This window comes from Malaclemys terrapin, chromosome 4 (assembly GCF_027887155.1).
Source record: "Malaclemys terrapin pileata isolate rMalTer1 chromosome 4, rMalTer1.hap1, whole genome shotgun sequence".
In the NCBI taxonomy this organism is placed as follows: domain Eukaryota; kingdom Metazoa; phylum Chordata; order Testudines; family Emydidae; genus Malaclemys; species Malaclemys terrapin.
The window spans coordinates 110,232,642-110,255,960 of NC_071508.1; the positions used below are offsets into that span (position 1 = coordinate 110,232,642).

General features: G+C 45.4%; 2 protein-coding genes across 6 annotated transcripts in view; one reads left to right on the forward strand and one right to left on the reverse strand.

Moving 5' to 3' along the window:
• Positions 1–9: 9 nt before the first annotated feature.
• On the reverse strand, positions 10–17,638 carry ALDH6A1 (aldehyde dehydrogenase 6 family member A1). Of its 2 annotated transcripts, XM_054025462.1 has the most exons (12): positions 17,529–17,638; positions 16,485–16,544; positions 11,598–11,672; positions 9,869–10,030; positions 9,175–9,253; positions 8,310–8,612; positions 7,311–7,432; positions 6,859–7,048; positions 5,033–5,214; positions 2,311–2,490; positions 1,952–2,050; positions 10–1,653 (listed from the first exon to the last, which is right to left on the reverse strand). In XM_054025462.1, exons 1-12 carry the CDS (start codon positions 17,580–17,582, stop codon positions 1,549–1,551), a joined length of 1,611 nt encoding a protein of 536 aa, XP_053881437.1. In that variant the 5' UTR covers positions 17,583–17,638; the 3' UTR covers positions 10–1,548. The 2 variants fall into 2 exon arrangements, with proteins under 2 accessions (XP_053881437.1, XP_053881438.1); XM_054025463.1 differs by lacking the exon at positions 11,598–11,672.
• Positions 17,639–17,833: 195 nt separating this feature from the next.
• LIN52 (lin-52 DREAM MuvB core complex component) overlaps positions 17,834–23,319 on the forward strand; it is a 95,264-nt gene continuing 89,778 nt past the window's right edge. Inside the window, exons 1-4 of one of the 4 annotated variants that reach the window (XM_054027222.1) lie at positions 17,834–17,971; positions 18,435–18,509; positions 19,506–19,543; positions 20,820–20,886. In XM_054027222.1, the coding sequence (XP_053883197.1) occupies positions 17,953–17,971; positions 18,435–18,509; positions 19,506–19,543; positions 20,820–20,886 (199 nt within the window). In that variant the 5' untranslated portion in view covers positions 17,834–17,952. The remainder of the gene's footprint in view (positions 17,972–18,434; positions 18,510–19,505; positions 19,544–20,819; positions 20,887–23,319) is intronic. The other 3 variants (XM_054027221.1, XM_054027223.1, XM_054027224.1) reach the window with 3 other exon arrangements.

Genomic DNA, 23,319 nt, shown 5'->3' on the forward strand with positions numbered 1-23,319 from the left:
GGTCATTAATTGAAGAAATGCATTAGCAATTTTTATCCATAATCAAATTGCAGAAATATGAGCATTTCCCCTCTATGATATAATGGAACCAGAGAGAAAATACACAAATATTAGTGGCACCTCAGCAGTTGTATTAAAGTCAGGCAGCTGTCAGTTACAAAAGGCATCTTTACCAGAAGGCAGGATACAAAGTGTTCACATTCAGTTTGTTCAATTAGACCAACGAATCATGATTAGAATCCGTTAAATAGCATGATTTTCCTTGGGTGCAAGAAGCAACTTTATGCAAGTCCCTGCCACTTATAGCAGAGTCCAAGTGAAGCTAACAATGTCCCCTTAATCTTACCCCATCCCAGGACCTTTCCTTAACTATTCCATGGCTGCATCATGAGTCACCAGCTCAAACCCAATCCTTCCCACCCACCCAGGGGATAGAACCCCAGATCTCCAGCTACAAAGACCTTTATCACATAGGCTAACAGAACCTCCTTACCTGTCACTAGTATTAGGGCCTGCAGTCACTAAAAGATGCACACACACTTGAACAGGTGTGACAGTGAATCAAGTAGAGGGCAGTAGCAGCATAGGTATATGACAATCAGGAAGAGAAACTAAAAGATTGAGATTGGTTGCCTTTGGAGGAAGGAAATGCCTCCTTCCTGCCAATTCCACCCCGTCTCACAGGGCTTGAACACCACCAGCCAGGAGTGGACATACACATGGTTGTGCTTCTGCTTCCATGGTCACAGAGCACGTAGGCACACTGCTGCTACCATAGTAAGCATCACCCTGCAAGAGGTTTCAGCTAACAGTCAGAGCTGAGAACTAACAGGAGTTGGCAGGATACATACATGATGGGGATCAAAGTTTCCAACCAGAGCGAGGTAGGGTAGGACTCACTCTACACTCTCAGGAATCTCCTTGATACTCAGTCAAGCACCCCCGTAAACCTCCCTGTAAAACTCTTAAAGCAGTCAGTTCCCAAGCGTCAGGCCCTTCAAAACTGTTCAGTGGGTATGGGGTTAAACTCTCCAGAACTTCAGAGACACTCTCAAACTTGCTACCTGCCCAAAATGGAAAAGCCACTTCTTTGCAACAGGGAGAGTTTCTCAGAATGAGGTGGAATCAGAATATTGGACCAAAGAGGGATGTGGAGAAAGCTGCAGCACCGAGTCAGTGGGACTAAAGACAGATACAGTGGAAAATGGAGCCTGTGCAAGTTCAGTTTGAAGGGTTGGGGAGCAGGGGGAAAAAAAAAAAAAAAAGAATTTGTGCCCAGGCTTGTCATCTGACCTGTCACTAAAGGAGAGTGTTTCTTCTGGGGAGAAACTGAACTCAATTAGCTGAAAATTGTTGAGAGCAACAGAAAACTTAGTTTGGGCGTTACATGAGGAGCCTCCCTGATTTGTTTGGAAATAGAGATCTTAGGGAGAACAGGGCTTTCTATTCCCAGGGAAATAGGGAATAGAAGCAATCAGGACACAGCTGGAAGAAGTTTGCAGCACAGAAGGTGAAGGGCACCATGGATGGTACCCCTGTAAAAGCTGGTTAGTTTCCCATGGTTGGCATAACTACAGCAGGCTTGGTAACTGTGGCATCTTCCTCTTTCCATTGAGAGATGATGGTCTTCAGCTGTGTATAGAACTGCACCCCCTGAAGGAAATGAGAGAAACAAGGGTTGTACATTTGGCCTTGGGACTCCTGCAAACTTCCCACTATACCTTCAGAGTACAAAGATCTCCACCATGGGAGCTGCCAGTTTCTCTGCCCTTCCCGATATCCTGAGGTCTCTGCCCCAGCAATAAAGCACATTGCTCAATTCTCCCTCCATTCACAAGTCTCCACCTTGTTAATGCAATCTGGTGGTCTCTTCCTTCACCTCCACCTGGCTTCCTGCACTAGGTTGACAGAGTAGTAAAAACACAATATGTTTTCTAATTTGATGAGTTACCTGTTTGCCATAGAAATTGGTGTCTCCTCTGAAAGAAGCACGAGAGCCAGTGAAGGAGAACATGGGCAGAGGCACTGGTATTGGAACATTTACACCCACCTAAATCAGAGTAAAGCCACTACATTAATAGAAGAAACAAGTACCAGATTGTAGCAACAACAGAACAGCCTCATATTTCTCTTCCCCTGAAAGATACTAGATACAGTTTCCTTAAATATGAGATAATAGTATGTTACCTAATCAAACATTATGACACCTTAAGACAGAAATCAGAAGCTAGGGCTAGATGGGTGTCTCATGTACATGGCAAGCACTGATGAGAATAATTCTACCCTATACATTACCCTATGGATACATACCTGCCCCACGTCCACCAAGTGGGAGTATTTCCTAGCGGTGGCGCCATTGGTGGTGAAGATTGCAGTTCCATTTCCATAGGGATTTCTGTTCACTATCTCAATTGCTTCATCAAGAGTGTCTGCTTCCAGAACTACTAGAACTGGCCCAAAGATTTCCTCCTTATAGCAGGTCATGCTTGGCTGTCAAGGGAGAAACAGCAGAAAACAAAACTCATGTCAGGGAAATGCCATAGACACCCCCAAAGCAGAGACCACCCCACACACAAATCAAACCCTCGGAGCATTCCCATCATCACTCACCATCCTGCACCTCACTGGACATCATCCTGCATAGAATCACAGAATCGTAGGACTGGAAAGGACCTTAAGAGGTCATCTAGTTCAGTCCCCTGCACTCATGGCAGGACTAGGTATTATCTAGGCCATCCCTCTTCCTTGAAGCAACCTTTTATGTACTTGAAAACTTATGTCCCCTCTCTGTCCTCACGTCTCCAAACTAAACAAACCCATTTTTTTCAATTTTCCCTCATAGGTCATGTTTTCTAGACCTTTAATAATTTTTGTTGCTCTTCTCTGGACTTTCTCCAATTTGTCCACATCTTTCCTGAAATGTGGCACCCAGAACTGTACACAATACTTCAGTTGAGGCCTAATCAGTGCGGAGTAGCGTGGAAGAATTACTTTTCATGTCTTACAACATTCCTGTTAATACATCCCAGAATTATGGTCACATATTTTTTGAAACTGTTCCTCATATTTAATTCGTGATCCACTATGACCCACCCCAATCCTTTTCTGCAGTACTCCTTCCTAGGGCAGTCATTTCCCATTTTGCATGTGTGCAACTGATTGTTCCTTCCTAAGTGGAGTATTTTGCATTTGTCCTTGATGAATTTGCATGCCCCACTGTCCCTCATGCCCTGGTAGCTACCAACCCCAATGCCATGCCCTGCCATCTGTCATGCCCAACTACCACATCCACTGCCTGCTCTCAGTCAAGTGACAAATTTACTCTTTGACCTGAGGGCTGATCAAGGGGCCTAGATTCAGTCAGGATTGGTTTCAGCGTGGGTTTGATTTAAGTCACTAGTCAGGAAGACTCGATTTAATCATGGTTTTCTACATAAAAGTGCATTCTTGTTGGTTGTTATAACTTTAATACATATTCTTCACAACTCAGAGATAGATGTAGATTTCATTTTTAGAAGGTACACACTATACATTTTTAAACAGTGATTTGTTTTGAAAACTTTTCAGATTAGTTTTACAGCTATATCAGAAAATGAATGATTGGTTATTTCATTTAGGAAAGGTAACTAAAGCAGATATTTATGAAGTCATTGGGAGGTGAACTAGCTCCAATTCAACAGGTTAATCATTAATATTTGGAGGATTTTCTTGCCATGCTGTATTAGGAGGAGAACATCACCAGACAGACATTTAAATTGGTTTATTTAACTAAAACAACAATGTTAAGTATTCTGGATTTTTTTTCTTCAACAGCAAACATATAATATTTGAACAAAACAAGCATATGTCCCTCACTTCTCACAGACGACTTCTTGTCCTGATTTATTTCGCCCCCAACAACCTTCTATTCGTTTAACTTTTTGAAACTTTGCACTTTTAGAGAGAGGTAAGGGATTGAGACTGTGTACACAAATTTGCAAAAGGACAATAGAGTTGAGGTCTCTTATTTCTCACCTCTATATATTTATTTATTTAAAAACATTTTTGCTGTTAACAAGCATGTTACCTCTGGAGACACAAATCCAGTTTGAAAACTCCAAAACTAAGCATCTCTAATGGTATCTTCTAGACTGAGCATTGAGTCCCATTGGGTAGATAGAAAGATTAACCTAAATAATCTATACAGAAGCATGTGGAACGCCATAAAATTGGGTCCTTAATCCATGAACTATTGGAACTCATTTACAAAACTTTTTTTAAACATTACATGAATATATTGTCTCATACTATAGAATTAGAATTTATAATTCCTATTCCATGAGATATTTTTGAGCTAGAATGCATCTTAATTAAAACTATCTTTAAATAGATTTTTTTGATAAAATGCTTTTTGAGGGAAAAAACCTGATTTAAAAAAAAATTGCATTTTTTTAAATCATTTATTTTTATCCACCCTGATTGGTTTGCTTCTGTTTCCATAACTCCTAGCTTTCCATCCTCCCTGCCTGGGTGACCACATCACTACAACTTGGCACATATCTTGCCTGCCAGTCAACCCCATTGCACCCTACCCACCATCCTTCTCCCTTGCACTCACACTACCTACAACTCTCCCACGGTCATTCCAAACCACCAATTTCTTACGCAAGAGCTGTGGGTTTGGCAATTAATTGCCTGCATCACCCCCCATCCACACTTCTACCTTCCTACCTCCCAATTTCCTAGCTTCATCTGCACCCATCTCTCAGGCCAATCACAGACCACGTCACTGATCACTCTCCAATCCAGGTTTCAGGATATACCGAGGTTGGAACCTTAACCCTCCTACCCTGCCCAATTAATACATGCAACATCACTAAGTGCTCAAATGCACACACTGAACCAGCAATTTGCCAGCTAGCCTATCAAGACCGATAAGCCCCCTGGGCCATTGCCAGCTGTGTTGGGCAGACTACAAGTGCCACCCTTTCCACTGAACCTATGAAATACTTCATTCCGTTGCATCCAGTGACCAGTCCGTTGACTAGCTCACCTGGACTTTAGCAAGGATGGTTGGTCCAACAAAGTTGCCTTTCTCATAACCCTTCACTTTGATGTCTCGTCCATCCAGGAGGAGGGCAGCTCCTTCCTTCACTCCACTCTCAATCAGGTGGCAGACCCGCTCCTTAGCTTGGGGGGTGATTAAGGGCCCCAGATCTGCTCCTGGTTGGTCTCCTTTGAAGTACAGAAGCAAGGGAAGGTTTGAATTGTGATGGTTTCATATTTAAAGAGAACAACCAACAACTACCTTCCCAGCAAAGATACAAGAATTCTAAAATTAAGTAGTAGAGGAACACAAAACTCAAACACACAGAACCAAGAGACCCTGAACTCCAAACCCATAGGGGAGCCCCAAACCAACAGAAAAGCCCCATGCTTCCAAAACAGAGAGACAGAAGACCCCACACCCAAAACACACAGAGCTGACAGTTGCTGTGTGAGTTCTGAAAATTTTGAAAGTTTTGCAAAAGCCTTTCTGAACCATAGAGGGGGAAAGGTAACAAAAGGTCATCTTGTCCTGTATATGCTACATATGATAGCTGCTAAAAACAAGCATAAGATTGAGTCAAAGGGGAACTGAGTTTGTTTAGTCTGCAGTATTGCCAATCTCAAGAGATTAAAAGTCATGAGTCGGATCCTGAAAAAAATCATGAAATTGGCCTCAGAAACCATGAGCTTTAAAAAAAATATCAAAAAGCCTTTTTGTTTTTAGTCTGTCTTTTGACTTTTTAACTCCCCTGTACTCTTTGTGTGTGTGTGTGTGATAATTTAATGTATTTTTTTTTAAATCAATCTTTAATGCACATATGCCTCCAACTGGCTGCTCAAATGGAGACTCTGTATATGTTGGAGGTCCACAAACATATTTAAGGAGAATTAGAATGAAGAAGATGCAAAATGATTAAGTCTTTGTTTTAGTTAAGCTAGTCCTAAATAGCAAGAGACTCATTTCAATATAACTGTAATGCTTCTGTTAATGATGTCTCATCAATAGGATGGTCCTCTCAAAAGTATCTCTTCAAAAATAGGAGATGGGGTGGAGGGAAGGCATCTATGCTGGCAGAAAAGAGGGGGACTACTTAAGTTTTTGTACAGGCATAACAATATAACTCAATAGAGAGCTCTATCGTGTGAAAGTTAAAAATAAAATAAAATGGAAAAACCTAATTCACACATAGTTAAAAATACACTGTACAAGGCCTATAAATGGAGCTGGAAAATGAACATCCAAGAAATGCTAAGCAATCTATGTATCAAGTTTTTCAATTATTTTTCAATAAAAATGTATGTGAATGGCAAAGATCTTTACATCAACTACCTTTGTTTGTTTCTTTTTTGTTTACATCAACTACAAAATCCAACAGAGGATTAACTTATCCCCCCCTAGAAAGAGATATGCTTCTGTCCGAAGGGCTTTACTGAACACAAATTGAAAGAAAGGGAAACGTTCCTAGAATAAAAGTCTGTTAATGTTATAAGTGTGGTTGCTACTTTAAAGGCAGGGCTGAGTCCTTTTACACAAAACCCCAAACCCACAGTTATAAACTGCCTAATGTTGTGAAAGTAAAACTAGAGTTCTAGTAACACAGTCAAGCCCACCCTCACAATAGATCCCCCCCAGCACCCCAACCATGTGGTGCTGAATCCAGACCTCTTGTCTCACACCCACGGAGCCTCCAAGCAGGCAGTCTTCCAGCCCCCACCTTCATGCACCAAACCCATGGAGCCAAGACCTCACAGTCACACACTGCAATGTACGAGATACACAAAAACACACAAGCCAGGTGCTTAACCTGAAGCTACCAAACAGATCTGTACCTGCATTAACTCGCAGGTTCTTGGCTCTCTCCACCAGCTCTGGCAGCCATTTCTTTGCCTCTCCCACTAATACGGCTGTAGACAGGGCCATGCAGCGTTGGCCAGCTGCTCCAAAAGCAGCTCCAACAAGCTGATTCAAGGTGTTCTCCTTATTGGCATCGGGCATCACCACACCATGGTTCTTGGCTCCCTAAATACAAGACATATATACAATCTCAAACTGCTAAATACTCCTGGCCCACCTTCTTTCCAGCTCTGCAGTGACAACTTCATATCGTAACTGTTACTGAGCTGCTAACATCCTGGTAGAAAGGGAAACTTAATCTCTCTCGGCACATCCAACTGCCTAAATTCAAGTCAGTCCCAGACCCTGAATGGAAAAGGTCATAAGCATGTATACAAGAGAGTAGCAGTCTGTAGGCTGAAACCTCTGCTACATTGAGGGGCATTACCATGTTGGATTGGACTCTCTTGCCATTCCGGGATCCTCTTTCATAGATGTACTCTCCAGCCTGATTGGACCCCACGAAGCTGATTGCCTTGATATCCGGATGGTCACAAATAAAATTCACAGCTTCAAAAAGGAAATAGCTCATTATATGCTGGGACTCTAACATTCCTCTCCAGAGTGTTCAAGGCCGGAAGGAACCATTTTGATCAAATGGTCCCTTCCGGCCTTCCACCCCCATCCCCACAATGCTCATCCCTCTACTACCCACAGCCCAAGCACCCAGATTCCTGCCCCTCTATGTACCACCATTACAGGGATTCCACTGTTGCCCATCCCCTCCCTCTGCTCACTCTCCAGCACTTGAACCCCTGCCCCTCTGTTCATCTGCCTGGCTCTCCAATCCTCATCACTCTGTCCCCATAGCACCCACATCCCAGCTCCTCCACCCACCCTGGCCTTTGCCCTTCTAGCACTCGAATCCCAGCCACCTTCTCCCACACCAGTCCCTACTACACACTGAAGTTCACAGAACTCCTTATCCTTTATATCTTGATGTTCTTCCAGCTCCAGAACTGCCAGAACCCTTCTTACTTTTTAACCACCCAAAATCTGTCAAACTGGGTGCTTAAAGTTAGGCTTCTAAATCTGAATTTAGGCTCTGAGGGTGGTATTTTCAGATGTGCCTAAGTGACTTCGGAGTACAAGTACCCTAAGTCAACGGTACTTGTGTTCCTAAGTCACTTGGACACTTTGAAAAGACCATCCTAGGAATCTAAAAGTACATCAGATTTAAATGTTGTCCACCCTCTCTCTTTAAAGGTTTCTCTATCGTCCTGCATCAGCCTTGCAGTTCCCTGGATCCCCCTTGTCCCACTTTCCCAAACATGCAGGTCAGTGGAACAGTGGAAACCCCAAAATCTCTATGCCTCCCTTCAAAGCACATATGCCCCAACACACCCTCACACTCTGTAGCCAACTCAGCAGACTAGCCTGAGTTTACCTTCATGTTGCCCATGGATGATGTTCAGAGTCCCATCAGGGGCACCAGCATCCTGTAACAGCTTAGCAAGGAACATGAGTGCTCCTGGCACACGCTCCGATGGCTTCATCAAGAAGGTGTTTCCACAAACCATGGCCATGGGGAACATCCAGAGAGGAATCATGGCTGGGAAATTGAATGGTGCAATCCCTGCACACACTCCCAGAGGCAGGCGAAAGGTGTAAGTGTCCATATCCTTAGTGATGGAGGGCAGGGTCTCTCCCAGCATGAGGGATGTCACGCTACAGGCGTGCTCAACCACCTCTGCAGCAGAAAGGGTGATATGCCAAAGAGTGAGCTCCTACCACTCAGCTTCAAAGCTGCCTTCTCTACAATGCCACAATGCAATTCTCTCTTCCTGCATCTTTCCCCACAACCTACAGCTCCCATGCACCATGAAAAACTCCCTGCATGGCCAAGCACAGTAGCTTGGCTGGCTGTAAATGGATTGTTTCCTCAGTGCATTCAATGTTCGCATGACAGGAGCCCTGAGTTAAGTTAACAAAACTTTCCCAGTGCAAGAAGCACCGGGGTACCAATCCCAGCCATTTCTGCACACGGAAGAGACCCACAGCCTATTAAAAGCCATTTGGAGTCAGTATAACATGCAGGGAGAGGAAGTAGGCTGCAACTTTTAAATGGCACAAGGAAAATGGACCTTTTCCATCTGCAGCTTCTAAGGTATAGACAAGGCCATCCCTCTACCCTCATGTGAAGGCTCTGAAGGGGGCTATTTTCTTGTGTTCTAGAGCCCATTGCTCATTGGACTTTTCCCCTGCCCATAGCTTCTAAAAGCCCCTTATAGTTGGAGGAGCCAGTAGCTTACGGAGGCCTCGGAATATGTCTCCCTCAGCATCAGCCAGGGTCTTTCCTTGCTCCAAAGTGATGAGTTTGGCAACTTCTTTCTGAAAATAGAGAGAGAGAGAATGAAAAAAAGGGCCAACCAGCACAAGTGGGAGGTAGAAGCAGGATAGACTGTTCCACAGATAGCCAAATACCACAACAAATGGACCAGCAAAGAGGGGCTTGGAAAGGAAACACTATCCAATTTGCTACTTCTTAGTATGAGTCACTGTACGTGTGAAAAGCCAACCTACAGAAAGGGAATGTTTTAATTAGGACAACTGGAATTGTAGGGCCGATCTGAATCCTACGGCATCACAGCCAAGCAATCTGGGGATGCAGAACGGGTGACTGCAAAGCCCTAGTGAGAACAACTGTTGCAGATATTTCTCCCTTTTGCCTTCACTGATTCCATTAAACCTCAAGACAACTTGAAACAGCACTTGGTGTAAAGATAAAATGCAAACAACAATCTGCCCTTACCTCTTTGTCCCCATGGGCCTGAAGAGCACCACACCATCCCTTCCTTGGCATGAGGAATGCCATCCCCATTCTGCTCATAAACCCAGGCAGCACTGCCCTGCCATGAGCCCAGGAAACAGTACTCGAGCCTGCCCACCCTGGACTACTGGCATGTACTCAGCGACAGCCATTGAGCACAGTGATAAGTGTCTCACCAGGTTGTCCTTGATGAGCTGCTGGTAACGCAGGAAGATTTGCTGGCGGCTCAGAACCGATGTCTCTGACCAGTTCCGTAAAGCCTTTTTGCATGAAGTCACAGCTGCCTCCATCTCACTCTGAGTGGCCTTCGGGACACGACCAACCACCTCGTTTGTGGCCTGATGGAACAACCAATTACATCAAAACTCATCCTCTTCATGCCATCTCCCTCAGCCATTCAATGTCCCTTTCACATCCCTGATCTGATATCCTTCCAAAATGGAACAATACTTACATGATTCCCCTGATGTCAGGGAGAAACTCCTCCCCTCACATACTTTGAGGGCACAGCTTCAACTAGAGTTGAATGTTCAGCACCTCTGAAAATCAAGCTGTAGGTGTCTCAAGACGGGCATCGAGAAAACAAACAGTGGCCACCTCTGAACATTTTGGTTTAAGGGACTTGCCTAACAGTGACTGCAACAGAGTCAGGGATGGAACCCATTTTCCCTGGGTTCAGTATCATCAGTGCTTTAACTACAAGATTCTTTTTGCTTCCTGATCTCTCAGCCTCTTCACTACACCTCTGCTGTGCATAAGATGGGATCCTATGGACAGCAGTCTCTCTCTGTATAACAGTCTTTTCCATGCCTCATCTGCTGTTCCTCTTGTGCTCTAAATGAGGCACGGGTCCTTTGGAAAAATCAATAAGTGATTACGAAGTTAAGTACTATATCATAATTAGTATGGACAACCATAAATCCAGCATTTCCTATCTTTTGAGAGCTTGTTTTAACAACCATAACATTCTTTTATGTAGGTTTTTTTAAAATTGCTTTGACATAACAGAGATCATCAGTTACATCATTCAGAGAAACATCTGCAAAATAAAGATAACTAACCGTTCAGAACAAGAGCAGAAGAAATAAAACAAGAAAGCAAGTAGCTTTGCAAAAGGTGAATCTCCTCACTAGATATAATGAGTTTAGTTGGGTGAGCCAACTTTGCTGAATGAGTCTCATTGTTCTGATCACTATCAAGAACAATATGTAAAAATAATGATTAGACTGTCACAATGGGGCTCCACACAGAAAAGTCCGAGAACCCACTGTCTAGACACCTGCTGCAAGGGTCAGGCAGGATCCCCCTCCATGCAGTCTCAATTGAATCTGCCCCCCCGGAGGCAGACACAGAAATAAATTTAACAAAATCTGAGTTCTGAGACCAGACTCATAAAGCAATTGCATCCAACATGGTACTTGATGCCAAATTCACTGGAATTTCACAGCTTAAAGATGGCAGCTCCATCAAAGGAGGGGAAAAGAACCTCAGATTTCAGCCAGGATTCTCTCCTCCCCCTTTGAGGGGAGGTGGGGTCTACACCGTGACCAGTCTCTGCCAGGAGTTTACCTTCAGGCTTACATCAAATCACGTAAGTCCAGTTCTACGTTTCTATGACAGAAACCATTTACTAACTTGATGTACTAGTCACAGAGCCCCTCGAGTGTGCAAAGAGTAGAAAAAGAGGCCTAAGTCGTCTCTTGGAGATCTACCATATAGGGGAGAGAAGGCAGCGTTCATCATTTCTACTGGCTCTGGCATTAACCTTGAGAAGACAGTTGACCCCTAAGAAGGCAATTGCAAGACAGTCACATTCCCTGCATCTCCCCATGTGACTTCAGTGAGGTGGAACCCCTTCCTGACCACAGCGAGGGCCCACACAGCAGCATAGGTCATTTCACTTACTGGGTTGTGGATATCGATCCATTCGGTAGTTTTGGATTCAACAAACTTCCCATCAATGAACAATTTGGTTGCTGGCTGCAGAAGACAAAGCACAGGTTAATGGGTGGTGTGTCTGCCTCCCTTTTGTGCCTAGTTACCATACAGAAGAGGCTGCTAGCACCACCTATTTTTAATGTTGCCCAACTCTTCCCATTTAAAAGACCCTGTGTTCAGTTGCTTATAACTTTGGCAGACTTCAACAGTTCAAGATTCTATACTAGGTGTCTCTCTCAAGGATGAATTTTTTGGGGAAAATTTCAGCCAGAATGGTTTAGTCATTTCTGAGAGCAAGGCGAAGAGAAAATATGTTGTTTTGCAAATTAACAAATTCTGGCAATTTTTCCTTTAAAAAGCTCTAGCACCCGAAAGCTTTGGAGCAAAGACTTGAAATTTGGCAGAGAGATGGCCTTTGTGTTAGGGACATAAGAACGGCAATACTGAGTCAGACCAAAGGTCCATCTAGCCCAGTATCCTGTCTTCCAACAGTGGACAATGTCAGGTGCCACAGAGGGAATGAACAGGACAGGTAATCACCAAGTGATGTTGCCCATTCCCAGCTTCTGGCAAAACAGAGGCTAAGGACACCATCTCTGTCCATCCTGGACAATAGCCATTGATGGACCTATCCTTCATGAACTTATCTAGCTCTTTTTTTAACCCTGTTATAGACTTGGCCTTCACAACATCCTCTGGCAAGGAGTTCCACGGGTTGACTGTGCTTTGTGTGAAAAAATACTTCCTTTTGTTTGTTATAAACCTGCTGCCTATTAATTTCATTTGGTGACTCCTAGTTCTTGTGTTATGAGGAGTAAGTAACACTTCCATATTTATTTTCTCCACACCAGTCATGATTTTATACATGCCTTTTGCTGTCACCATACAAATCCACCCAAATTTGGGGGGGAAGGGGGGAAAATCCCAATTTGCATATGCTCAGTAGGGATTTCAGTTATAACAGCTATAATCTCCAAAGATTCGCTCCTCATTGAACGTACTCCATACCCTCACTGCTCTTATAAATGACCAGGCTGCACATGTGACATCCCCACAAAGCATGTTCCCTCCAGCGCAGGGGTAAATCTGGATTTTCTCTGTAATAACTAGGGCTGTCAATTAATCACAGTTAATACATGCAATTAATGCAAAACAAACTAACTAGATTAAAAAATAGTCGTGATTAATCACAGTTTTAATTGCACTGTTAAACAATAATAGAATACAAATTTAAATTCATTATAAATATTTTTGGATGTTATTCTACTTTTTCAAATATACGGATTTCAATTACAACACAGAATACAAAGTGCACAGTACTCACTTTATATTATTATTTTTGATTACTAACATTGCACTGTAAAAAGATGAACAAAACCTCCTGCAATGGAACCCAAGCCTTTCGAGTCTCACCGTTCCTCAGTGGTCAGCAAATATCTGTGAAACTCATTGGCAAAGTGTGTCTCTCCCTCTACTGCTGGGCCACTAGAGGATGACAACTTACTACTGTCATCAGTTATTCCATTAAGTGAAGTGACTGAGGTCTGTGTGGTGGATCTCAAGGTTCCAACCCAGCTAATGGCCCACTGGGTGTCAATACGATGCCACATAATGGAATTTCTGCGTTTTTTTTCCTCAATTTGCTTTTTTAAGAGTTAGGAAATTACACACAAAAAACTACATTAAAAGAAGATTATTTAAGTTACGAAGTCAAGCAATCAAAAGTTGGGAAATGCCAGAATTAAGGCTGCCTGTGCAACTTTAGTTCAGCCCCTTGTGTGTCTGCATTATGGTACAGTCTTCAGTTACATCATCACAATTTTCCCCCCCACAGGACCCTTACCTTGTTCAGTGGACAGGATGGGCCTATTCTGGTGATGAATCAGGGTTGGATATTAAAGGAGACTCTTGTCTGTAGGGCCCCTGCCTTATTTGTTGCAGAAGTTGTAAGATTTGTACTGAATGAGGCAGGGGACTGCAGGAAGAGTAGGACTGTCTCACAGTTAAGATGGCTGAATGCTGCCCATCCCTGTCTCTGCCACAGAGTTCTTATTTGAGTCACTTAAACCAAACTTTTCACATGTAGTCACTAGATTTACGTTTCTCATATTCTGGGTGCCTGACCTAAGACCTTAGCATCTGATCTGCATAAGTGCCAAGCACTGAGCTGCAAATGAAGTCAAGGGGAGCTATGCTTTGAACATATAATGCTCTATATAATGCTAACAACTCTGAAAAATCAGCTTTTAGGTGTCTGAAATTGGGCATCAAAAATTAGTGAATACTTTTGACCTTAGTCTCTCTTTGCCTTAGTTTCTCCATCTGTAAACTGGGGATGATAATACCACCACCACCACCACCTCACTTCAACTCACTTCACAGGGGTGTTATGAAGATAAACTCATTATTGTTTGTACAACATTCAGATACTCTGGTGAGAGCACCACAGAAAAGCCCATTTTGAGAGAGTAATAATTCTATCTTCAGAGCAGGGTTTGAATAGTGTGTAGTAAATAAACCTGGAGCCACAATGAATAATGACAAGAAAACAAAATATTGAATAGCGGCTCATTAAGTGAGCATCATTCTTTTATGCACTGAATGAGGCAGGGGCCCTGTGGAAAAAATACATATGATCATATAGTTAAAGACCATCAGAATCAATATGCACAAGGGGGACGAATTAAGGTTGCATGAGCCATCTTAATCCTGGTGTGACGTCTGTATCTTATTTTTCACCCCTTGCACACTATTATAATAATCTTTGTACAAGCATGTCTTGTGAGATATCGTTTGAAAACTCATAGTTTGATGATCATTATTTTTCTGGTAAAATGTGTGGCAATACTGTATGTAAAGTTATACGATTTCACCGTGTGGTGTTACTGAAACATGTTCCAAGTCTGGTGAGTGGCCAAACTAGTTCCTCAGAGACAAAAGGCAAGCTGATGCCTCAGCCAGGGGTAAACAAGGTGAAATGGGCCATCACCCGTTAAGTGGCTATTCACTAGCAGGAAAAGAGACCTAGGTGAAAAATCTACATTTTAGTATAGAAACAGCATGGGATTCCCATCCAGGTAGACTCTGTCTCCTAGATCTCAGCAGGAAATGCTTCTTGGTGGGAGGAGGGGAAGCTATAAAAAGGAATGACAGATGCTACAAATCATTCCTCCCTTTCTTTCTGCTTATGGCATTCACGACGCCTGAAGAACAAAGGAAAACAAGACTGGACTGGGGGAGGGATCCTGGCTGAAAGTTCAGCCAATAGAACTGCTGAATCACATGGTGAGACTTTGCCCTGAATTTACCCTAGTTCAGGGGTTCTCAAAGTTCCATGCACCATGACCCCCTTCTGACAACAAAAATTACTATACGACCAGGAGGGGGGACCAAAGTCTGAACCTGCCCAAGCCCCGCCACCCTGAGCTGAAACCGTTGGGCTGGGGCTTCGGCCCCAGCAAGTCTAACGCCAGCCATGGAGAACCGTTACCCTAGTTGGCAAAATCAGGCGTTAGTTGCCTTTTACTTTATTTTTCTTGTAACCAATTCTGACTTTTACGCCTTATACCTGTGTGTGCTTAAAATCTCTCTCTTGTTTTATCACTTTATCTAATCCAGTGTGTTTGAATTGAAGTGTTTGGGAAACTCCATTTGGGATAACAAGTGTGTGTATTATTTTTATTAGTTAAATGACAAACTTCATATAAGCTTGTATTGTCCAGGAAAGGGCCGGGCAGTACAAGACATACATTTCTGGGGGAAAATCTGGGAATGGGAGTGTGTTGGGGTCACTCTGTCTGGCAGACAGCCCTCTCACAATATAGCTTGGAGTGACTTATGTGCTGGAGGCTGTGTGAGAGCAGACCAGGAGTGGTGGCTACAGCAGTGAAAAGGCACCCAAGGTTAAAGGGCAGGGGGACACAACTACTCATTAGTCTGGATCTTACCCTGGATATGTCACTCCTGGCATTTGCTAACTTTTGTCTGCTTGACTTAATAATGTTCTTTTAATGTAGTTTTCCTGTGTGTAATAAATATCTAAATTAGATTAATAAGAAGGCAGATTTCTCTCTCTCAATGACTAGTAAGGCTCCTTAGGACTCTTCTCCCTCACTTCACTAAGAGCCCCAAAGCATGAATGTGTTAGGGAAAAACAGTTAGAAGTCAAATGGAAGAGACGTGACAGAAGTGACCAGGGCTTAAATTCAGCTGGAGCTGTCTAGAACAGAGCTCCAGTAAATATTTTCAAACCTGTGGGAGCCTTGGCGCCCCCTCCCTGTGGGGCTGAAGCCCCTGCGACCTCGCACCTGCCTCACAACTGAAGCCCAGAGCCCCAAATGGGGGGGGGGGGGGCGAGGGGAGGGCCAGGAAAGTCTCTAAGAATTTAAGCCCTGGAAGTGACCTTTAAGGAGAGATGTGAAGGAAGTGTTTCACTGCATGAGGAAGAGAGCCCAACAATTCACCTGACCCAGTAGCTATTATAGACTTCTTAGAGCGTTAGCCAGCCTTATCTAGAGTTTTGACTTGAAACTATTTTATGCCCTGCTATCTGGGCTGATCTATTTAAAGTCAATTCAGCAAATACATTTTCTTCCCATGTAAACCCACCCCCTTGGCAATGCAACCACAAAAACTTGCTTTAGTTTCATAACACCAGATTAGATAGGCTCTGGGCACCCTGAGTTATGCAAGTGAAAGTACCGGGGTGAAGCTCCTGCCATGCAAATGTGTGGCTGGATAACAAAATAGCTGCCATCTGCATCTCCTCCTTCCCTTCCCTGCACCCAGGACCCCTTGAGCCCCCAATTCCTTCCCTTTGGTAAAGCTTGTCATCAGGAAGAAGAATGAACTCACCACTGAGAAAGAAGAGAAGAAGGATGAAGAATACCAGGTGGGACTCACTATTGCAGGGATCTACATGAAAGAAAGGCAGAGACACAGAGACCAATACTGTTAAAAACACAAGAGGCAAATCCTGGGGTCTCTGCAGAGGTTAGATCCATCCAGTCCCTGCCTGGCTTGTGGCTGTGGAGGGAGCATGGTATCTGAGCCCCAAGGTCCATTAGTCAACTGTATCCTGATGGAGCAATGCAGGGGACAGTCACCAATGGTTGCAAGTTAATATGCCATGGGAGGGGTCTCCATCATTCCCTGTATGTAGGCCAGAGAACTGAACAAGTGCTAATGGAATCAATGGCAAGGAACCTGATTAAGCACAAACTGTTCAATGGTTCAAGTTAGCTCTGCTAGGTCGACGAATTTGAAAGTGCTGCACAATTGCCCTCATTCACACTAGTGCGGTTCTAAACCGTTTCCACTGCGCAGTTTTCTCGGTACCGTCCCACAGCTCTCCTTGGGGCAGCAGGACGGGGAAACAATCAGAACCGCTTCCGTCAGTCCCTGTCCACAGTGGCACTAAAGCGGTGAGGCCGACCCCATCCAGAGCCCTGTCGGGAGCCCGCCCAGCCCAGCTCCCACACACCAGTCATAGCCAGAAACCTCGCTGCCCCGAGTCTGAGAGCTGTCCCGCTGCCACCCCTCGCTGTCTGCCCCGGAGAAAACCTATCTCAGACCAGGCACCCCTCCCTCGCGGGGCGAGTGCAAGGCTTGATCGTCCTCCAGCAGGGGGCGGTGACCCCGGGTCTCGCACTCAGTCGAGCCGCGCTGGCAGCCAGGCTGACCCCCGAGAGCCCGTCGGGAACAGTAGTGCGGCGGCCACACGGCCCCCTAGCCCGGGGCACTGTACGGCAGAAGCGAGGCCGGAGAGACCAGCCCCGAGCCCCCAGCCGCAGCTGCTCAGCCCCGGGCCCACCCGTCGGAGCCACGACAGGGCTCCCCCACCTAGGCATGGGGAAGGGGCTCCTCGGGCCCCGCTAGGCTGCGGGCGCCCGGCCTCACCCTGCATAGGAACCGCTGCCCAGCTTGGGCCCCGCGACCTGCCAGCGCCGCCATCCTGCCCGCTGGGAGTCCCTGAGCCGCGGGGAGACTGCCAGACCCTCACAGCGCAGGGCCCACCCCCGCACTGCCATTGGCCGCTTAGACAACACCCTCGCCTTCGCACAGCACGGTGCCGCTCGTCCCGGCCAATAGGGATCCGAACTCGTTTGGCCCCGCCCCACAGGAACCGCCCACCGTCCCAGGGCGAGGATTGGCCACGTGAACTGAAACGCCCCCTGCATGGGAAGCCTGCTTGGGTGGAAATTCGGGTCCGAACTCGCCTCCTAGGGAGAGGAACGCAGGTGACGCGTGTCGGGGCGGCGCTAGAGGGAGTCACGTGTACGTTCCCGCGGGCGGCAGTTGCCCGTCACGTGACTTGGGCAAGATGGCTGCTCCTGCGGAAGGTAAGAACTTGAAGCACCGGGACTGGAGCCGGTTCCGCCTAACATGTCCCGCTTGCCCTTCGCGCGGAGCTCAGCCGCGGCGTCTCCTGGGCACCGGCCCAACCCGCCCGGTTCCTAAGCCGCATCTCGGGCTTTAAATGTCGCTGCCCCCACTCCCTGTCGCCGGCGGTTCGGCACCGTGAGGGTCCCGGGGACTGGCTCTGCCAGGCGCCCCCATCTCGCCGTGGGGCCGCCCCGGGCAATGGAGCCTGACACAGGAACGGGCAGCCCTGCCCTCCGGGCACGTCCCCGGACAGATGCCACTAGTGTTCTGCATTGGGCGCCACAGTCGAGCCTTGCCAGGGCACCCTCACGCCACGGCCCGGGGGCAGTACGGCCGGGGCGTCGCCGGGGCTGTGTGTGACATACCCGGCTGCGAGGTGGGAGCGGTGTGCGCCGTGTCTGATTGACTGTCTCCTTCCAGGAACCGACCTGGAAGCCTCCCTGTTGAGCTTTGAGAAGCTGGACCGAGCATCCCCAGACTTGTGGCCGGAGCAGCGTAAGTCGTGCCTGATTCTCCCCCAGGACTTGGTGATGTGGGTGGATCCCTTGTGTGGGAGGTAGCAAGAGACAGCTTCTAGTGTCCCAGTCAGAGGAGGAAAGGTCCCATGACCATCAGTGTACTGCAGTCCCCCACCTGGGAGGGGGCCTGTGTGGGTCACAGAGTTATGGTCTGGTTGTGCAGGGAGTGGCACCCTCTAGGCTTTATCTGGCCATGTAAATGTAACATCGGTTTAATGGAGAAGGTATCCAGCTTGAGACCCAGTAGATCCAGGATGTCCTCGTGGCAGCTTTCTAATAGGGATACTTCTCAGGTTGTGTTCTCTTCACCAACGAATTTAAACTACAATGATCTGCGTTCCTTGGTGAGGTGGTTGATCTCTAACTAGCGAGGGCTGATAGGAACACTTCTTAGAACCTCTGGGTAAACTACTGGTCAATAAACTCTGCCTGCCTGCTCTTGACACTCACATGGCAAATCAGCAGGAGTAGTCTCCCAAGGAGTATTCTGAATTCTTGTAACTACTGTAGTACTTGCTGCAGTTTCTTGCATGAATTGAAGTGACTAACATTTCACATTTAATGTAGTGAGATGGCATGTCTTATGGCAGGGTGTGCCTGGGGATTTTATCTAACTACACTGCAGCTGGGAAGTGTAATTCCTAGTTTGATTGGCACATGTGCAGTAGCTCTGTTCCATGTAGTATACAAACATATATCAGCATGGCCATGGCAACTCAGGCTAGCTGTCAACCTTTCTGCTTAGGACCTCAGACAGGATTGTATTCAGGCAAGTTGCCCGTGACCGCCGTGGCCACGCTGTAATTTTTAATATGCTAACGCAGGTGTTTATGCCTACCCAAGCTGGGAATTATGCTTCACAGCTGCAGGGTAAACGTATCCTTAGATGATGGTTAGTTGTGGCTTCTTTGGAAACAGGAAGGCAATGACATTTGGGTCGTGAATAATTATCTTTCTCTCTCCTTCTATCCAGTACCAGGTGTTGCTGAATTTGCTGCTTCCTTCAAAAGTGTAAGTGATCTCCTCTAATTGAAACCTGTTTACATTTCCTCCCACTTCTTTCTCCAACGTTGCTATCTTTTGGAAATCCCTGTACCCTATACAGATGTTTTGTCCATAAAGTTTCTTAAATATAGTTTGCTAATGTCACTGTTTCTATTAAGACCTCTCCTTAGTTTTCAAACTGCGGGTCGCAACCCAATACTGGGTCATGGAATGTAAGGCACTGGGTCGTGGCGACTCTGGTCAGCACTGCCGACCGGGTCGTTAAAAGTCCTGTTGGTAGTGCTGCCCAGCTAAGACAGGCTAGTTCCTACCTGTTCTGACACTGTGCTGCGCCCCGGAATTGGCCAGCAGCAGGTCCAGCTCCTAGGCGGGGAGGCCCTGGGGCTCCACATGCTGTTCCTGCCCCAAGAGCTGGGGGGGCAGTGCCTGTGGGCGAGAGCTGCTTGCGCGCCTCTGCCTAGGAGCTGGACCTGCTGCTGGCAGCTTCCAGGGCGCAGTGCAGTCCGCTGTGCCGGGACAGGCAGGAATACTGCCTTATCACCCCTGCTGCTCTGCTGATCGGGAGCCTCCCGAGGTAAGCCCACGCCCCGTGCCCCAATCCTCTTCCCCAGTCCTAAGCCCCTTCCTGCACCCCAAACCCCTCATCCCTGGCCCCACCCTAGAGCCTGCACCCCAACCTCCTGCCTCTCCCACACCCTGACCCCCTCATTCCTGGCCCCACCCCACCCCTCTGTCCCAGCCCTGAGCCCCTCCCAAACCCCTCATCCCCAGCTCCATTGGGTTGCGGGCATCAACAATTTTCTTCAACTGGGTCAGCAGAAAAAAAGTTTGAAAACCACTGTCCTAGAGAACACACTCCTTTGTGCACATGTTACTTGTCACAGTCTCTATTTTCTTGCTAGGGTAACTTTTTCCTCTATGGGAGTTACATTTATTGTAAATTCTGAATCTTCTGCTTCATACTGTATATGAAACTTGGAAGTGAAAGCTTTAGATCTGAACTTGGTTATTATCAGAAGTATTACTGTCTATATTGCCCTTTGGGAGATAAGGGGGCATTGCGTCAGCAACAGTGGAAAAAAATGCTGGAAAAACAGGACTCCAATACAGAAACACAGCATCTGATGAGGATAGCTCTTTACACCGTGTCTGGGGTTTAATCCTTAGTTCATTTAATATTATTGACTGGGTGTCATTATTGCTGGAGATGGTAGCTTTACATCTCCTACAGCAATGCACAAAAATACTTGATTGAGCATGCATTTTGTTTGTCTTCTTGCAGCCTATCACCAATTCTCCTCCCAAATGGATGGCTGAACTAGAAAATGATGATATTGATATGTTAAAGGGTAAGTATGAGCTATCAGATAGCAAGCGATGTGGAGTCTAGGTAAGTAGAAACTTGAGACCTCAAAGGAAAAGAACCTAAGGTAGTGCCTATTGTGCTGCTTATGCAGTATAAATTGGGTTTAGATGGGGTGTTAGAAATTTCTGTTTTCTTAGAAATATCAAGGAACATCACTTTTTTTTTAATTTTTTTCCTCGTTGTCTGTGACCTAAATCTAAGTTGGTAGCCCTCTCAGCTCTTAATTATTAAATCTTCCAGAGTTTTCTTCCCAGATGTTTTAAACAAACGTTTTTTTAAAATATCCATTTTATCCATGTTCTGTAGTGTGAGAAGAACTTGTTTCTCTTGTCACATTTTATTTTCTTGTTATCTGTGATTGTGTAACTGGAAGGCTATGAACTATTGTGATGACTAGATTAATTTTTAATGTAAAACACCCCCAGGAGAAAATACATTCTTACCCCACTTAAAAAAAAAGAAAAAGCACAAGCCAATATCTCTTTCTGTGCCAGTTACTCACAGAGTGACAAGAAATCTTGATTTCTGGAGAAGTTCAACTGTGGTTTTCCCCCCCTTGGCTAGAAATCCTACTAATTCTAATAGGCTAACGAAAGTGGGGCTATTGAAGGGCTTTTCCTCAGATGAATTTTTCTCAGACAGTGTGGAAGAAACGAACTCCACTCTCAGGTTGGAAGCAACAAAATCAGAGACAGCTTTATTCAGGACATGCAGTTGCAAGGGAAGAATACAGCTGACAGAGAGCATCTCTGCCTCAGTTTCTCCAAAGTACAAGCAAAATCTCACAAGCATTTATACCTCTTTGTGACGTGCATTAATTTAAAACATCTGCATTTTATTTAGGCTATTTGCTATCTATTCCAGTATTTTCTCACTTTCTCTTCTCAAACATCGTTATCTCAAAGCTAGGTCACACTGACTATTCTGCTGTTTTCCACTCACTTCTGATGTGAGCCCTGCTTCTACAGGTCTCACAATATTAGGCTAAGACTTGACAGAACAGTTGCTCTGTCTCTGACACTTAAATGGCTGCACTTATACTCTCTCTTTCTTTCCCTGCTTCCACAACTGTGACTGAGTTTCTTTATTTGGGAGCTATTTGTGATCTAGAAAACATCAGTAGCTTCGGAAGTGTTCAACAGAGCTCCCCAGGAGTGCATGTACTGTAGAAATAGCTCTTTGAACACCGCTCTACTGCACTGTTTCCGATTTTAGACCTTGGAGATCTCTTCTTCAGGCTGAAGAAACATTTGACTGTACTCAGACACAAACTACAGTGCAAAAGGAACTGTTTTTGAAAATGGCTCATTTCAGTTGTGCTCAACTTGGGTTCTGTTGCACAGCTGCTAATAGAATTAGGCTAAAGAGCAGTCACAAACTGTTTGATCATAGTCCCTTGGGTACTTCTAACGCAATTTGTCCCTGTAGGTGCTGCTACTTCTACTCAAAATGTGAGTTTTGTAAAGGTACCTTCTATGTAGGATTCCTGCTCCTGCGTGTTGGCTCTTTATTACAAGGCTGGCAGAACTTTCCTAGCTCTTTGGGGTTTCTTTTACATTTGAGGAAAAGAGTAGCTGAGTGCACAATGAGCTAGGCATCTTCCTAGTCACCATCTGCCAGTCTCTGCAGAGAAAATGCTGCATTCTGATTCTGCTAAAATGATCAGCGGCGATTTAATTTATGTGACCATTCAAATGGTCAACTTAAATTTCAAAGTTAATTGCCCTCAATTACTGTTCGCACCTGTCAGAACTACTGTTTCAGACAGTCTGTAGGGGGGTATATCTTCACTAGGAGAAAAAAGGTGGTGTTAATGTACCTTCAGAATATAAGAATGGCCATGCTGGGTTACACCAGTGATCCATCTAGCCCAGTATCCTGTCTTCTGACACTAGCCTATGCCAGGTGCTTCAGAGAGAATAAACAGAACATGCAATTTTCAAGTGATCCATCCCCTGTCCTCCACTCCCAGCTTCTGGCAGTCAGAGGCTAGGGACACCCAGAGCATGATGTTGCATCCCTGACCATCTTGGCTAATAAGCATTGATGGACGTATCCTACATGAACTTACATAATTCTTTTTCGAATCCTGTTATAGTTTGGGCCTTCAGTATATCCCCTGGCAAAGAGTTCTACAGGTTGACTGTACATTGTGTGAAGAAGTACCTCCTTTTGTTTGTTTTAAACCTGCTGCCTATTAATTTCACTGGGTGACTCCTGGTTCTTGTGTTATATGAAGAAGTAAATAACACTTCCTTATTTACTTTCTCTACACCATTCATGATTTTATAGACCTCTATCATATGCCACCTTAGTCATCTTTTTTCTATGCTGAAAAGTCCCAGTCTTGTTAATCTCTCCTCATATGGAAGTTGTTCCATATTCATAATCATTTTTGTTGTCCTCCTCTGTATCT

What these genes read in the sequence shown, in the direction of transcription:
- ALDH6A1 (XM_054025462.1), bottom strand. Translation starts at nt 17,582, where the DNA reads ATGGCGGCGCTGGCAGGTCGCGGGGCCCAAGCTGGGCAGCGGTTCCTA. An exon ending in AGCTCATCAAGGACAACCTG is followed by an intron (nt 9,254 to 9,868) that starts GTGAGACACTTA and finishes CTCTATTTTCAG; the next exon opens with AAAGAAGTTGCCAAACTCAT. An exon ending in CCATCCTTGCTAAAGTCCAG is followed by an intron (nt 2,491 to 5,032) that starts GTGAGCTAGTCA and finishes CTCCCTTGACAG; the next exon opens with CCAAGCATGACCTGCTATAA.